The sequence below is a fragment of the Dermacentor silvarum genome, chromosome 5 (genome assembly GCF_013339745.2).
Source record: "Dermacentor silvarum isolate Dsil-2018 chromosome 5, BIME_Dsil_1.4, whole genome shotgun sequence".
NCBI lineage: Eukaryota > Metazoa > Arthropoda > Arachnida > Ixodida > Ixodidae > Dermacentor > Dermacentor silvarum.
Window position 1 is genome coordinate 158,274,285 of NC_051158.1, and position 18,251 is coordinate 158,292,535.

Sequence of the window (18,251 nt, forward strand, 5' to 3'; positions counted from 1 at the left end):
TAAGTATGTAATACAACAAGACAAATAACCGTAGTGCTAAATAAATTAAAGTAGCCTACGTGCAACCGAAACAAGTTTTATTGTGAGTGGAGGTAATAGTGCTCAAGGTGCACCTTTTTTCTGGAACAGACATTTTCTGCACATAGGAATGATTAGATGGAAATAAGGCATTTTATTTCATTGAAGGCAGTCGTCGTAGACTTGGTACTTATGGGTTCCACACAGTAGGTCGAACACGAAGTGGCAGCAACTGTTCTCTTCTGTGACTTTGTCCTCCGGCACCCAGTAGCTGCATCCAGCTCCTATCAGAAACGCGAAGGAACCAAAAAAGAAATTTTATGCTGATTTATTGAGACGTATGAGTTCCTTTGTCAAGCGTGTACTCCTACAGATTTCTGTAAGATGTGGCAGGTAATTTCCTTGGGTGATCGGTAGCGGAATACATATTATCGGCTTCAAGGAGTACATCAATATAACCCAGAAAACTAATGGTGGTTTTTTTCAGCGTACAAGCTGCAACATATATGTACATGAGCAATGATTTACCGAAGGTGTTGAAAGACTAAAATAGCGGATATACCAAAACCAGAGAAGCAGTAAAATGTAAATTATTCGCATACTGCTTGATCGTACTGTGCGGCATGCGTCTGCTTGTCATGACAATTGAGTTTGTATTGCGAATATTTAGGAGTTACTCATACCTAATCCTATAAGTTTTCGTGTAGCGGATCCTCTGATATTTGCAGTGTTTAGCGATATACAAATTGTGCTTTTACCTCGAAAGAACGTTTCTAGAATGTGGACGCTCGGTGGGCAACAGCTTCTTTGATCCACTTGCATTTTTAAGGTGTTTTTTCTGAATACGTCAGATGACTATAAGCGAAAGTAGACGGTCACTCCCAAAACTAAAGGCCGCAAGTTACGATTAGTCGGGAACCCTGATATATTACCTGTATTATAGATATGTTGCATTCAGTGTTATCAAACAACATTAGTACAGTTTTCTCTCAATTCATTCTGTGATTAAAAACTTAGAGCGCTGGAAAGACGGGAGGCGAAGCAGGCAATTCACAACGCACCTTTTTCGCGCCCCGTCTTTCCTGCGCTCTAAGGTTTTAATGATAATGAAATATCATCTAGCCCAGCCATTCATCCTATTTAGAATGTTTTTAAATCCCAACCTTGCTAACACGACGCGCGGCTACCTTCACCCACGTTTTATTTAAATTCTAAGCAAAATGTAATTGCAGCTAAACAGAACTGGGGCAGTACCTTACAGAATGAAAAGTTGAATACTTGCAACATAGTTTCTCGGCTCACAGGCCCATACGCAAAATGGCCAATATTTTATTGGCCTGCGTGTGTCCCCATTATTTATACTGAAGACTATTTACAATATATATTTTTAAAACAGCTGCGGCGCTGACCAGTTCAGACGACAGCTCGAGCCCAAGTGGCATTTAGGCTTTTTCATCTGGGCGCCTGCACGCATATTCCAAGACAATGCGCAATATGCATGTAGCAATATTTACTGGGCCCTTCTCAGACCCCCTGTGACCTCTGAATGACGTTTCCTTTCCGCACAGGAACGTTGAAGTTAACGTTACCGCTGTAGTGCACATCCTTTCGGCAAATTGCAAGCTGGTGGCTTCGCTTAATATTAAATGTCAATTCTCTGTGATCAGACAAAAAGGAAGGCTACGCGCGAAAGATAATAACTCCCAAGCTTTTGACTTGCACCGATCTCAGAGGGCTTAAATCATTGCTTAAACATGCGAGAGATGTATTTACTAGCAATCTGAATTTGTCTCAAAAACTCACGCTTCTAGAGCAACAAAACTTATAAGTCATCCATGAGGCAAAGCTTACACGGCTGCCTGAAGCAAATAGCCTAATTTATTGTTACATTGCGGAAGTCACATATAAAGATGTATTTCCACGATTTACAAAACGTCACAGGCCTGTGCGGCACACGCAGCACAGTCACAGCGTAAGCTGGTGGAGCGGCTTAAGAGGAGCAATTTCGGCACCACGCACAGCAGGGTCTTTGCGGCAGTCTCTTGGCCTCGTTTTGACGAGAGCGATCTCAACTGTCCGCCCGGCGTCGACGGCGAGCTGCGGTTTGTCATGCTCTCTGCACAGCAGTCTGCTGAGCCCGATGATGCTTGGTTGTTGCCGCGCGCGTAGCTCTACGATTCGCTTCTTCAGCAGCAGTTCGTACCTTGCGAGGAGACGCCATACCGTGTACCGAAGAGGCACCGAGAATACGTGGCGCACATCTCACTTCGGGATAGTGTTAATTGCGCGCCTCGCCTGAATCGCATCTCGCCGTCTGCGCCTGTGCATGCGGCTTTTGCAGGTGCCTTAACTAGATGGCGCCACCATACTGGCGGAGGCTCGGGTCGGCTGTGCCTGCGCGCCGGCCTATAGGGCACGTATAAAGGAATATTTTCTCCTGCCTGATAGCAAGCGCTTGCGTGGCTCAGTGGTAAACTATCCGACTTCCACGCAGCGGGCCTGGCTTCGATCCCGGAGGAGACCGGGTACTTTTTTCGCATTTCGGGCGATAGCGGTTACGCGGCGGCGAACAACGCGAACCGAAACGGCTATTATAATGAGCCCATAACAGCTTACGCTGTAAGAAGGCAACAATATATAAACAAGATGGTTGTAGAGACCGATTACACCTCGACACGCCCAATCATCGTCTTCTGACTGGCGCAATTAACCCTTGGTTGCGCCGTAACGTTATAAAAGTTTAAAGCCTGGTATAAAATAAAGCCGACGGTCGATAAGTACATTTGTTAGTACATGCTGTTTTTTTTTCAAGTGCATTAGGAATTACTGTCACCTGAGGCCAGAATCACCGGAAACAGCAGTATTACCTTCATCGACGTAGCTGTGCCTCACGATGTGGCAGTTCTCGCAGTCAATGTAGACCCCGGTCAAGTTAAAACTCTCGGTGGGTTCTGAAGAGAAAGTTTGACGTCATTGCTTACCAGTGAAGGCAAATGCATCATAAGCAATGTCCGAGCAAGCTTAAAGACTAACTTGTCGATTGAAAGAAGTTGCTTTTTAATTGACATTTTAAAAATTACATAAGCATATTAGGCACGTTGGATTTAGTGGTAGATTAACCGAGGCGGCGGACATTACTTGCCCGACAAATACCTATTTCTAGGATGCTTGGCAAGTAGATTCCCTACATAAGCTCATAGTTATTCGCTTAACGCACATGTTGCAATTGCGTAATTGAGGCCGACTAATAGTAATGACTTGTCCGTTTGGCAGAAATCTAAAGATAAGCCACCGCTTTCAAAATATTCCTCCACAAAATCTTCGAAAAATGAGTTTGCGTTTGAGATAAGTAACGTCCGCCTTTTCAGATGATCCACGTGAACAGGTCAAATTGCACTACATGCTTAAGGCGTGAAAAATAGACGGAACTAAAGAAATGCATGTCCTTGGTTAGTATTACAGCTGAAACGTCGCATTTTCGACAAAAGGGCATTGCCCCGGGCCCAACTTCAGCATCTCTGCTGTATTACTTCTGAGAGCTAAGAAAATACATGCTCTGAAATGCGCGCTGACCTTGAACAATGTTAAAGGATAATAAAGGGAGGGCGTTAAAACAACGTTTCAATGTACTTGGAACATCGGATACGTTTTGTAGAAGTTTTATGAAAGGCTACTGTGGAGGTCGTGACGAAGTGCACAAGCATGGATAGCAGGACGAATTGCATATATGGCAATATATAATGTATATATGGCAAATATGCGCAGTTGATGTTGTGTATGTTTTCTGCATTATGTTACAATAAAAAGTGCATTACGATATGTCAAATAATTTGGGGCTCCTTGCGCCCTTTGTGATCTGCTTTTGCAGAAATAGAAGATTCGTTTCGTCAGGTGGCGTTAGAGAGATTCAGTATGGGGATCTCATTTCAAAGCTACAGCGACTTTGGTGAATGCAATTTTGTATTTGCCATTCCTTACTTCAGCCATCACTGTGCTTTTGCATGTGGCAAATACATAAAAATCGGCTCTACCATTGCTTGATCAAAGTGCATATTCGATTTCAATACGTTTAAGACGTTGAAGCCCGAACAAAATTATTACGTCCTCATGATAATGTTTGATGTGGGGGCAAGCAAGGTCGCTTTGTGAAAAGGAGCGCCGCTTTCTTTGGAACGGGCTGCGCCACTTTGGGGTTGGAACAAGTCAGCGTTGCCGCTTTTTGAACGATCATGTCGACCTGGATGCACAAGGAGATCAGCATGCCACCGTACACCAAATCAGTCAGATGCTTGAAGGGCATAGATTGAATTTGCTTCCACTTCAGTTGCAAGGTGCAGGCAAAAGGCGCAGCGCATCAGAAACAGGACACAAGAAGAACACAGACCAAACATGATAGCGCCAAAGGCACATGTTTGGTACGTGTTCTTCTACTTGCGTCCTGTTTCTGATGAGCTACGCCTTTTGCCTCCATGAAGTTATACCAACAAGCCCAACGTGCAACGTTAGTTAACTTCATTTGCAAGGGCCGAATTCACTGCTCCTTTCTGTGACATTTACTGAGGGCTTAAGTCTACCGCTCTGAGTTTGAGTACTATCGCGCTGAGTATGAGCTTTACAACGCGCGACCTCTTTGCCCTGCGCTTTCACGTTGTAGCTCATACTGAGCCCAATAGTACTCGTGCGGTACATATGGCTTACAAATGATGAACTCGGAAAGAGAAAGCACCCAGTGCGGGCCCACCCACCATCTAATAGTTGCTCGCGAGCAACATTCTTCATGGTGTAGCCGGCGGATGAGTGAAATGTCAGTCTTCTCGGCCTGCAAGCGGAGTTGGTTTGAGTACTTTGAAGTAATGCGTAGAGAGACAACAGATATTTTTTGAAGTAGCACAAAGATAAAGATTTCTTGTCTTTTCATATGCCGGAATTTTTTGTAATCGATAGCCACTACCGTGGTTAACGTTGGACTAATCGCACGGGGCATGCATCGAATTTTAAGCGGTGATACGAGCGGTGATAATGTACTTTATTAGGCCGCTTCCCGAAGTTACTTAACATACACCCTGATCAAAAAATAAGCATAACAGTGACGAAACGCATCAAGATTATAACAGTACACGCACTGAATTTACCTCACTAAAGTAAAGTTTGTTCTTTCTGTTGATCAAGTCTCTTCACGGTGACAATCCGCGTTGATTAAGCAGCGAAAATATTTACACAATCAAATGCAGAGTTTGCAGAGGAACACTGATTATAAAAAAAGAACTAAAGATCGCGTCACTCTTCTAGTGTTCCTAAGTTGGAGGCTAGGACAACCGCCCCTACATACGACCAACTGAGTCTCCCTGTTCAACCATGAAGTGGTTATGGCCCAGACTAGTGTTGCATCGTGCAGAGTCTTATTGATCTATTAGTTTAGTAATAACAGCCTAGACTGAAAGAAATGGGTTCCATACAGCCTTTAAATAAATGTCAGTAAACAAATCAAATGTGGAGGTGGCAATTGCTGGCCCGCTTCTACATTCCCCTAGCCATTGAGGTTAAAAGTGAATTTAGGCCCCCACCTACTGGGTTGTACCTAATATCTTTATTAGACTCCTTAGAACTTAGGCAAGCATCCGGCACTCTTTCGTCATCATGACTCTCCCCTATTCGCACGCTCCAAGCGATTCGTCACTGTATGGGTGCCCCTAATTTCTGTAGTCACTTTTCTGCGGAATTTATCCGCAGTCCCGCTCTCATGGAATACCAGAAGTGGCACGTGCACCGGAAATTTACAAGCGCTTCCTCAGAGGATTGTTTTTGTCGAATTCTACGCTGTCATTTCGCTGGTTTCTACGCGCTTTCGATGACTGGGCTGTTCTCCCCTTATGGAATTCTCAGCACATTCTCCACGCAGGCCATTCACCGTACGAAAAGTTTTTGCAATTTTGGGTACATTGCCGTAGGTATGTAGATATCACAAACGGGTGTGCGAAATCATCGCGCCTCACATTTGGCGACGGTGACATCGCTCCCACATTCATGGGTAGCGATCTGTAGGTAATTACCCCTGCATTTGAGCGCTTGACGCACAGTCAATAACCGTGCAGAGAGATAGCCGCGAAAGTGCTTGTATACTTTAGTGCGCGACGCCTGCTATTCTGCACGTTTGAGAGATGAATGGCTCAACAACTATTTCTAAAAAAAGCCACTCAAACAAAGGACAGAGAAAATTTTGAGACAGGACCGATGCAGTGTGTAATTCTTGTGTCTGTTCTTCCACTATTTCTTTGTTTTAAGCGCCATTTTGCATAATCGTTTAAAAAAACGTGGGATACTTCCAACACAAGCCGAGTCAGTGTCATTTGTGAACTTTAACGCAATGATTTCCACGTAGTCCCAAAAGGGACAAAACTATAGCGAGAAGCCAACGGCTTGGTGTGGAGGACGTCGTCGCATGGTAGTTGCAAGTCATGGTCCTTTGAATCTTGGTATATATGTTAGACGATCCTTCAATAAAATATCAGTTGAGAGTCAGCGCCGTGTTGTCGTTTTTCCTTCCTTTTGTCCGTGTCTTTTTTTGCGCTGTTACAATCCTTACGATGAATCCCAACGAACTGGCCCAACTTGCCGTCTTGTTGCATGAGAATGATCTTTATAACACCTGAAACCTTACATTCACGGCATTCATCAAAAACGGTTCGTAAGATTTGTAAAGGGCTGCGAAGAACGTACGCTTATCAAAATGCAATGCAGCGCATTGAAAAATGTAGTGTGTTTACTAGTGTTCTATATTAATTTGCCTATTCATAACGATACTTTCCTGTGTTCCTTTTTAACAGCAATCGCTGCGCTCAAGCAATACAATTTTCTAAGTTCAGATATACATTACCACGCGTGCACTCATGCGAAAGAGGTGATCGAACCTCTCTTCCCACTACAATTTTTCTCCCTATGGCGAAGCCAATTTTATGTTCACGGTGAATTCTACTTTCCATAGGAGCAGCTGTAAGAACGAAACCAAAAAAACGGCTTAGCTTACTGACGAAAAAATTATTGGAACATAAGAAGAATGTCGAGATTTTGCTTGTGGTGCTACAATACAGTATGCCTACGAAAAGTGTTTTCTAAATAAGTGTAAAGGAACGAAGTTATGAATAAATATTCTGAATTTTTTAAGAAATGGCGTCTTTCATATAAGGCGTCTTCTTTGGGAAGTAAATTCATATCAAACAAATTATGGTAATGTTAGTCCAGGTTTACGTGCAAAACCTAATTCGAATTTATTGTGAGCTTGAGATGTTCATAACATCACCGCTAGTGCCTTTTAATTAATGAATAGTGCATTTTACGTTGCAAGGAGTCTGCCAGCAATCCTAAGTCCAATTTATTCACACAGTGTTTTATTCACGCTCTTGACCAAAGGCACACCATATACACATGTTAGGCCTACTCCATGCGGGACAATGTGAATTCTCCTACTACTTGAGCATTTACTTGAATGCATTTAACAAAACTTCCACTGATCTCATTATGCTTTACAACGAAGAGCCTCTCTGCTCTGGCGATTACTGGTGGCGGAACCAGCGCTAATTCTTCCCTAAGCGGGCGAAGATCAACGAAATCTTCGATGCGCTACTGCAAGAATGTTTTCTCTGCAGAAGGAACAAATTCACAAACGGAAGAAACGCAGAGAATATAGGCACAAATTCCAGCAATTTTTTTTCTGGCTCACTAAGCTATGGTCAACACCACTGAAAACCTCATGACACAACGAGGGCTAATATTAACAGTGATCTACATATTACATTACCGTCTATTTTGCTTCAACTTAAAATTTCTAAACGGGCAGCTAGTGTAGACTCAGTGGAAATTGTGCACTGCATAACATTGCGCACGAGGCTAAGCTCAGCAAACGTGATTTCCTTCCAAAATTTCATCAAGCTGTGACTATATATTTATAGGCTGAACAGAAGTGCTGATATTTATACAGTACGCTGATGCATACATTGTCGCACTGTACGAGAAACAGTACTGGTCTCGGCTAAAAACATGTACTTCGTGCGTCTTTAATGAAGAGGTTCACAGAGTACGGCAATAGAGCTTGAAGTATTTTGCAAGGGGACGCGAAAGAGAAAATTTGTTTTAGCTTAGCAAATTACCTGTATACAATATCATAAGGGCCCCTGTTATGACTGGAGGCTAGTTAAACCCCGGAAGCTACAAAAACAAATGAGTGACGCTGCTACCGTGAAGTGCTCGCACCAGTACGCACTGACAATTTGAATTCTGACGCCATCTGTTCGGGCCTAGTACATTTGAGCGCTAAATATGGACTACAATGTATTCTAAAAGATTAACTGACTGAGCATTTCCTTTCTTTTTCTGTTCTAGTAATGAACTTATGACCGCGAAATGAACGAAAATATGTTCTGAAAACGTACTTTTTCCCTCTTATTTCTATCAGCGCTTGTTTTTAGGGTGCATTTCAATTTGCTTAAAAGAAACACAGGCAATGCAAACCTCATCGGTGCACTCCTACAAGCTACTGCGAGGTATTTATCTCCAACTTACACCTTGGTCTTGCCGTAGCCGACGCTCGTACGAACTGAGTCTCGAACGACGGCAGTCTTCTGCGTAGCAGAAACGCACTTTGAGGTGCCTCCGAAGAAACGGTCCTCTTCGAAGTTTCGGAACATCATGTACAAGGTTACCTCACCAGAAAAGCACTGGAAGAAAAACAATCACTATTAGCGTATCTCTTAGAGTGAGCACTTTATCGACTTCGTGCATAGGTATGTATCACTGATGGGCCGTATGGGCGCGGTTTATAATTGCCTTATCCTGGTCCTGTAGGAGGAGAAGTCGGCTAGTGCAGACGCGTACAAATGGGCTCTCGTTTTTCAATGTTTTTGGGCCTTTCTCGGCAAGGAACCCTGGAAATATATTTATATATTTTATGAACCGGCAAGACGCAAGGCATCCGCTGATACCAGATTTTTATCGGTGGGTGGACTTGTCGCCATTTTCTGAGGTTTTGTTCTTCGACCACGCCAGTGAGAGAGCTAACCCTAACGGGCTCAGCCTGCTCTCGGCGCGGCGGCGCAGGTGGGTCAAGGCCTAGCCCCACGCCCGCGTTTTTCCCGCCTTTGTGCGCGACTGATTCGACGCCAAGCGTGTTCGCTAACAGAGAAGCCATGCCCGCAGTGGTAACCGTGCAGGGTATGGACGTTACTCAAGAAGATCTCAAAGGTGCGGGGTGGATTACCGCTCTCAGCACTCGGAGAACGCAAGAGACGAAGAGGCCGTCATTTTGGAACGGCCGACGTAGCACTGAGAGCGCGCCGCCTGGCTGCCGCGCTGCCAAAGGACCGGCGAAGAGTCTGATGAAACTAGTCACGGCAGCCTCGCGACTTCCGAGGCTCCCCAAGGATCAAATAAAGATCATCGTGCGCCCCAAGGGAGGCCTCGACGTATCTAGAGCCGATGTAGTACTCCTCGCTCAAGCCCTAGCCATGGCGGCGGCCCTGAGTGAGCAGCAAGCGAAGGACCACACCATGTGCCTGAACACGGTACAGAAAATTTTGGTAATTTCCACTCCGCACGACTTTAATGCGATAGCCTATTGCAAAAATCTCTATGATCCACACCAAGCACGGCGCCTATGAAGTCTCGGCGTATATTGCAGCGCCCGAAGGCACATGCAAGGGTGTTATAAGAAACATCGACCCCTCACATGACGAGGCAGCGCTCAAGAGAATGATCGTAAACGAGGGAAACCCCACAGCACTTGAAGCAAGACGAATTAAGAACTCGCACGTGGTCGTGATTCTCTTCAAAGGCATACGCGTGCCCAACAACGTGATATGTGGCATGGCCCTAGTGCCATGTTTTCTTTACAAGCGGCAAGTGAAGTTTGCTACGTGTGTGGTCACGTGGGTCATCGAGCCGACGTCTGCACCAGCAGCGTAGAAGAAAGAAGCAAATGTCGCGGTTGCGAAAAGACTAAACCCGAAAACGAAGAAGAGGAACACCATTGCACCCCCCAGTGCGAGGCGTACGAAGGACCCCATGTCACAGGGGATCAAACGTGCAAGAGGCGCTACCAGATCCCGTACATCGTACGACGACGACGACGACGACGACGCCGAAGGCGCCGGAAAGCGCAGCTAGACGTCACCGACACAAGCGACAGCTCGGCGGCCGCAGCAGCTGCACGAAGCGGCTCCATTCTCAGAACCTGCTCTGAATCCAGAGGGCGTTCTCGTTCGAGAAGGAGATCCAAGCCAAGAAAAGGCGAGAGCTTCGACGCCTCCAGATCGAGATCCCGGTCCCGCTCCCAGTCCGCCAAGCAGACCATGTGGGCCGACAAGGTCAAGGGCATGACGCAGTCGTCTCAGAAAGGACAGAAAAACATATCAAACAAAGGAACAAAAGGTGAGGAACAGCCAGGACATAGGGTCGATCCCCGTATCCAATCGCTCGAGGCAGAAAACAGGCAGCTTAGACGCAAGCTCGCAGAACTTGAAGAAGCTTTAAATAGAAGACAAGTCACAAACCGCGATGAGGCTAGCACCAACAACCCTTGGCCCTTAGACGGGCAGCCAAAACGTAAGGCACCCAACCCAGATCGGTTAAGCGACACAGAAGAGGAGGACGAGATGACGGAGGATTGTGAGAGCCCATCCACCGCCTTGGCTCCCCCCGCCAAAAATGAGGGTAAATGGGAAAAGACCCTGAATAGGATGATGGAAATGCTTTCCGCCATAGAGTCGAGGGTAACGTTACTAGAAAGACCTAGGGCTCAGCCTAAAAGTAGACAAGTAGTGCAAACAGAAGCGTCCTTAGCTACTCCAAAGCCTGACGGAGGCGCTAAAGTATTCTAAAAAATCTACAGTAAGCAAGATAGCGAATACAATTAGCAGCAAAGTCAAAATTTGGCAGTGGAACTGCGCCAGTTTCTAGAGGCGCAAGGCTATTAGGTCAACTCGTCAGATCGGTGGCGGATAAGCCACAAGTCATTTTATTACAAGAAACACTCGGAGATAAAGATATCTCTATGTCGGGATACCGCACTATCGCCTACAGAAGCGAAAAGGGAGGAGGTATAGCCATGCTAATTAAGAAGAGCGTTTCCTTCGTGGAGCAAAACGTCCCGAAATCTAAGGTCGGACTCGAAGCCCAGCTGGTCGAGATCGTGCTCGTGCGCAGTAAAACGAGCAACGCAATGCCTTCATTCTTAACCTCTACAGTTCTCCGGCGGACAGGAAAGGAGATTTTAACGCCTTATTCTCACCGCAATCAGGATAGCCAGAAACGCGCCCCTTCTGATTGCGGGTGACTTCAATGCCCCAAACACAGAGTGGGGATACGGCTTTAACAGTAAGAAAGGCACAAACTGAGCTGGTTGTGCAGCCGACTCTAGCCTCACACTCATCACGGATCCTAGGTTTCCCAACAGAAGGGGTAACTCGGTCAGTCGCGACACCACACCCGACCTCGCGTTCCTCCACGGTATCGAGGGTACGTGGGGTAATCTCCAAGAGGACTTTCGTAGCGACCACTACATTCTCGAAATCGCGGTGCAGGTCAAACCCACACCACCAGTCAGATACGAATACGTTGACTGGGATCTTTTCAGAAAAATTCGAGGCGAAACGGCCCCATCAAGTGAATCTTTAAAAGAACTAATCGCAAACTTTAAACAGGCTGTCAAGAGCGCAACCAAGGAAATCACAACGCAGCTCGAAGTCCCCAAAATGGACTCGCGGATAGCGCACCTCCTGGAGGCTAAACACGCCCTCGCGGAGAGGTGGAAAACTCAGAAGCTAAATCGCCGACTTCGAGATAAACTGACGTCAGTCAACAAGGAAATAGTCGCACTCGAGGCAGCTGGCCCTACAGCAGTGGGACGAGACGTGCAATGAAATGGACGGTCGCACGAGAAAGGGCAGTAAGTGGAACTTGCTTAAAAGCCTCCTCAACGATAAACACTCCAAGAGCACTCTCAATCTTGCCGTCGATAGACTCATTCATAAGCAGATCGCCACGGGCCTCACGGAAGCAGAAACTATCAACATACTGGCTCGCACCTATCTCCCCATTAAGGAAAGATATTCGTAAGAGGAAAGGTGGGAGCAGGATACACGGGGCAAGACAGGCCAGAGCTAGACGAACCGTTCACTGTATCAGAAATTCGACACGTTCTCTTCAACCTAAACGGAAGGTCCGCCCCTGGACCAGACGGAGTTACCAACAAACTCCTCCGAAACCTGGACGACAAGGCCATAGAAATCATAACGGCAGAGATAAACGAAGTATAGAGTTCGGGGCAGGTCCCGCTGGAATGGCGCACAGCCAAGGTGGTGCTCATCCCCAAACCGGGGAAACCCCCGCATATGGATAACCTGCGTGCCATCTCTCTAACCACATGCATTTCGAAAGTGGCCGAACATGCTATACATAATTGAATCACAGAACACATAGAGAACAACGAACTCTTCAGACACAATTTAATCGGATTTAGAAGAGGACTTTCAACACAGGACACAATGTTCCTTCTAAAAAGATCCATATTCGACAACGCGTCGCGTGACGTTAAAAGCATCCTTGCACTCGACCTCGCCAAAGCTTTCGACAAGGTGGAGCATGAACACATCCTGAAAGAGATTTCCTCCCTTAATCTTGGGCGGAGATTCTTTAACTTCACTTTTTCTTTCCTGTCGAAAAGAAAGGCGCTCCTTCGATTGGGTACGCTTTCCGGCGGTCCTTACGAACTGGGCAACTGCTGAACTCCTCAGGGCTCGGTCCTATCCCCGTTACTGTTTAACATCGCCATGCATAAACTTTCTAACAGGCTAGCCGAACTCCCAAAAGTGGGCCTTGCAATTTATGTGCACGACATTACAATCTGGTCTCCGGGGGATCTCGGGCCGAACTAGAGCAATCCTTACATGGGGCCATAGAGGTGATGGAGGAGTTCCTCACAGACACGGGACTGAAGCTATCGCCGAGCAAATCCGAACTCTTACTCCACAGTCAGACTAGGCAAGGCGTTAGGAACCTTGAGCCTCTGGAAACACTGCCAGTCAAAATTACGACTAGAGAAGGACACCCCATTCCGAGGGTGAACTCCATCAAAATTTTAGGACCTTTAATCAACGCCAAAGGATGTAATGCAGAAGCTCCAAAAAAGCTCGGAGCACAGGCGCACAATAAACTTAGGCTACTTGCCAGAGTTACAAGTAGAAAGGGGGGACTCAAGGAGGACAGCCTACTCAGGGTCTTTCAGGCCTTCTTCATCAGTCAAGTTACCTACACGGCGCCTTTTCTCAAATGAAGCAAAGTAGAAAGGAAGACACTCGACACGCTCATTAGGTCGGGTATCAATAGACTACTCGGCATCCTACAATGTGCTAGCACGGAGAAACTATTGGAGCTTGGTGTTCACAATACTATCGACCGAAGCACATCTCACTCCACAGATCTCCAGGCTTTCGTTAACTAAGCCGGGTAAGAAAATCCTTAACGAAGCAGCTATATCATCCATACTACCGCCGCTCGACAGATACCCCCTGTCCAAAGAAGCCAAGGAAGGTATAACGGTCGATCCCATACCGAGAAACATTCATCCGATATATAACGAGGGCCGCAGAATCCTACGGGCTAAAGCCATCCTTCAAAGAGTTAATCCGTACGGGGCACGTGCACTCTTCGTTGACGCGGCCAAATACAGCAGCGAAAACAGGTTTGCAATCTCGGTCGTAGACGCACGAGGAATGCTGATTAGCGCTGCGTCCGTTTGCACTAAGCACGCAAACGAGGCGGAGGAAACCGCAATAGCTTTGGCCGTTAACGCTGCCAAAGGCCCAACGACTGTTTTCTCCGACTCGCGCACGGTGGTCAGGGCCTTCTCGTCAGCCCTAGTATCTAAGCACACGGCTAGCATAGTTAACAAATCTATCCAAAGTACTGCGAACAAAGAGACGGGAAGTCACCACATCGTCTGGTTCCCGGCCCACGTTGACGGAGCAGTTAATTAAGCGGGTTGCCACTCCAACGAGCAGGCCCACTGCCTAGCGCGTGAATTCACGAACCGGCGCCCGGGCTAACGGTGCAGCTCTCTCACCAGCATTGCTCATCTCAAGACCCTCTTACCACCTTTAACGAGATCAGATCCCACTTCAGACTGAGCAGGAGGAAATTCCCACCCCCTAACGCAAAATTAAACAGGGAGCAGCAGTCTGTCTCATTTAGGCTCTTACTGACGAGAGCGTACCTCGCCCCCAGAGCGCTCAATCGTATAGATTCCAACTTCCCGTAATCGTGTTCCAAATGTGGGCACGAGTACTGCTCTTTTGATCACATGCTTTGGTTGTGCCCGTTCAACGTGGGCTCTGATCTTCACAAGTCCTAGTGGGACCCCCTAATGGAGAGCACGAACTTCACGCATCAACGACAGGCCGTCCAGAGGGCCCGCGATGTCGCCGTGAGCCACCACCTCCCGGTTGCGTATTTTATTGCGATAGCAATTATATGGACACTCAAAGAGGATTTCTGTCCGTCGTCGTCACCGTGAGGTTCCGTATGACGTCAACGGCGAGGAAATCGTCGCCACGCGCCGGACGCTGTATGTGCGAGTGAAAGGGCGCGAGGGACGCGCGCTTTCAGCGGGGAGCGAACGGACGTCGTCATTTTCATTCCGCGGAACTACCGTGGCGACCCCAGTGGTGTAGGCAGCGGTCGCACCACCTGTCGAGCGCGCCGCTGCGGATTCCCAGAGGAGATAAAGGGGGGAGCGTAGGAGAGGAGAGAGAGGGGGAGGGGACGCGCATGCGCTGTGGGGGTGTGGCACGCGGGCGCCGCTCCGTAGAGTATTCCTTGAGGAGAGAAAGGGGGAGAGCGTAGGACAGTAAAGAAAGGGTGAGGGGACACGCACGCGCTGTGGGGGTGTGGGACGCGGGCGTCGCTGCGTACAGGATTTCTAGAGGAGAGAAAGGGGGGAGCGTAGGAGAGGAGTGAGAGGGGAAGGGGACGCGCATGCACTGTGGGGGTGTGGGACGTGGGACGACAGAGCCCCTGCCAAGAAATGCTTCGCATTTAAAAAAGGAGGGCGAGGAGGATGGCACGACTTTTTTTTTCGACGACGACGACGACGTTCTAACGCCATCATATGGTTCGCATGAATGCATGCTCTAGAAGCGTGGCTGTATGGCCTAGTGGCTACGGCGCTCGCTTTGGGATCGGGGGTACGTGGGTTCCAATCGCGCCTCGGCGAAGAAGTTTTTATTGCGAGAGCAATTATATGGACACTCCAAAGCAGATTTCTGCCGTCGGCGTCGCCGTGAGGTTCCGTATGACGTCAATGGAGATGAAATCATCGCCGCGCGCCGCCGAACGCTGTATGTGCGAGTGAAAGAGCGCAAGGGACTGCGCGCTTTCACGGGGAGTGAACGCACGGCGGAGAACAAACGCGCGTTCTGTGCCGTGCTCCCTTAAAGGCTGTAGAAGTAGGCGTCTCTTTCCTCCTTTACAATCACCATATATGTAGAGCAAACGGGCCTTCTTCTGACGCACGAAAGGGCGCGGGGGGAGGGAGGGGGAGGGAAGGGAGGGGACGTTTAGCTGCGGCACCAAGTGCCTATTTATATCAGAGGCTCCGGCAACAGTCACCAACGCCGCACGCATTTTGTGCGAACGCGGGCAAAACGCCGACGGCGTCGACAACAGTTCTGCGTGTTGCCGGTGCTGCTGCATGTCCAAGTTTATACAGCTGATAAAGCTACTATCATTACTCCGTATGGCTCTACAAATTTGCTATCGCAATTGATGCTTCGCATTTCAGGTGAAACTGCGACAACTTTTTTTAGATGCGAAGCAGCTTATGGTCGGGGCTATCTCACTCCCTCCCTCCATCCGCCGTGCGGCGTCCACACCCGCACTGCGCATGCGCATCCCCCTCCCCCTCCTCTCCTTGTATATATATGTATAGTACATGTATGCCAAGCTCCGGCTTCCGGAAGCCGGCTTCTGCTTCCGCTTCCGGTTCTGGAAGCCAGCTTCCGGCTTCCGGAGAACGCTTCCAGCGCTTTGCCCGAATGATCCCCTGGTGCTTCGCCCGCTCATCATCATTCACTTCGTGCTCTCATTCTCCTCCCGCAACGCCGCGATGAGTGCCACGGACAGGGTCAGCGTCAACGCCAGTGTCAGCGCCGTGGACAGCGCCGCGGTGAAGAGGGCTCGAGCCGCTGCCACGAAACGGCAGCGTCGACAGGCCGATCTGAAAACTAATGGGAACTTGAGTCAACCCCATGGCTGCTTCGCATACTACTCAGGGTTCCCCTACTGGAAGATGGTGTAATTTTTTTCTTGGAATCACCATTTTCTTTTTTTCCGTCTCTGTTTGGCGGTGCGGTCAGTTCTGCTCCGGTGCCACGGCGGAAGCCGTGGCACCGGGCGCCGACGCGAAGCCCCAGTCTTGGGGTGTTGGTACGCTGCGCTCCGCAACACCCCAAATAAAAAAATACTGCTCCAGTCAGGTAGACTGCTCCCTCCCTGATAGTGAGAATATATTTGGATCATCAAAACAGTGATGCGTTTATTTAGGAATACCATCGATCCCTTAACAGCAGCCACAGTTGTGGGCGGGAGGGCATAGAGGCACTCTAGATCAACGTTGCCCTAGACTGTACATGTGTGTGCACGCTCTCCCACTGCGGCGCATGTGCGCAGCCCTGCCGGCCTCTGCCATATGTGCCATCGACTCTCTCTGGGCCCGCCTCTCCTCTAACAATGAAAACGGCGTAGAATGCCATTTTTTAATATTTTTGTTTGTATTTTTACTGTATTATCTTTTGTTTTTCACTCCACTCCTTTCTGTGACGCCTTCGGGCGTTGAAAGTATGTAAAATAAATAAATAAATAAATAAATAAATAAATAAATAAATAAATAAATAAATAAATAAACGGCGTTTAGCCTTTCCGTCACGTATCTAGCGTTTTAACAGTGGTTGTGCGCGGTCACACAAACAACACACACAACTGTTGTCGACCACGGCGGCGTTTTGCCCGCGTTCGCACCGAACGCGCGCGGCGTTGGTGACGTGTTTATGAAGAACGTGCCAACCTTTGCCATACACACTATGGCGGTGTACCGTAGCGAGCATAAGGCCATGTGGTCACTAAATAAATGAAAACCACCCGATGATATCTATTTCTCATTCTTTAATAGTTCAAATAACCAATTACACCAACACATATTAATAGTCATAATTGGAAATACATAATTCCCACCATAGTACAGCTTTGCTGGTCTTCCATCCCCCCACCTCCCTCCGCCCCCCGTGGAAGCGCTGACAGTCTGTCCTCAGGACGTTTCAATAAAGTTCTTGCTACAGTCAACCTGGAGTTCTTTAAAAAAACATACCCGATCGTTTTAACATTTTGCATGCTGCGTTTGGAATGCCTCCGCTGCAGTCTTGATTCCGACACGTTGCACCGTGTTAGGCAACAGAACTGCGTAGCCACTGAGACGCCAGAAATGTGGGAAATAGTTTGGGTTCAAGAATAATGCCGACAACATTAGTCTTAACGTCCTTGGGAAAGGCGGTCCATGGGAAATTCAGCGCTGTTTTGTTAACTTGCTTCTAAGATATTACGTAGTTTTTGAATAGCCTTTTAAGAAGTCCCATAATGTTTGGGCAATAAGTATCAAAATTGATTGTTTGAGCTTTTTAATATTTTTTGAGCATTTAGCTTTGCGTGAACAAATTCGCGAGGCACGCTAGGAGTCATTACTGCTCTATAACATAAAACGGACAAAAGTTTCACTTTGAGACAAACAACAAAGGTTCTCCTTGGGTACAACATAACCACCCTATTTACAAGGATTTGTTATAGCCGAAGAAAATGCTCACCTGTTCGATGTTCTGGTAAGTTCCCAGCTCCGGGTTATCCTCAAGAAAATGTTCGTTCGCATCGAGTTGTGAAGCCAATGCAAGGGTTGCTACAAAAAATATCATGAACGGCATTTTGTCGTCCAAGCAGAGCATAAGCAACGGTGCAGATGTTATATTCATTGGCGCCATTCGAGCAGCAGCAGTTCTAGCTCCGCAGAACGAATGTATTTCCTGTTCTGAGTGTGAACCACATGAGTGGAGCGGATGTAACAAGTAAAAGCTCAAAGACACTGGAAGGTCGGCATTTGTTCTTTTTTCTTTCATAGGATTCACAACTGGCAAGAGGATACTACA

The 18,251-nt window shown here is 47.5% G+C and overlaps 1 protein-coding gene across 1 annotated transcript; it reads right to left on the reverse strand.

Moving 5' to 3' along the window:
• Nucleotides 1–177: 177 nt before the first annotated feature.
• On the reverse strand, nt 178–18,038 carry LOC125946086 (uncharacterized). Its single transcript, XM_049668544.1, has 5 exons — nt 17,916–18,038; nt 8,575–8,729; nt 4,764–4,837; nt 2,886–2,969; nt 178–302 (listed from the first exon to the last, which is right to left on the reverse strand). Exons 1-5 carry the CDS (start codon nt 18,027–18,029, stop codon nt 178–180), a joined length of 552 nt encoding a protein of 183 aa, XP_049524501.1. The 5' UTR covers nt 18,030–18,038.
• Between the last annotated feature and the right edge of the window lie 213 nt (nt 18,039–18,251).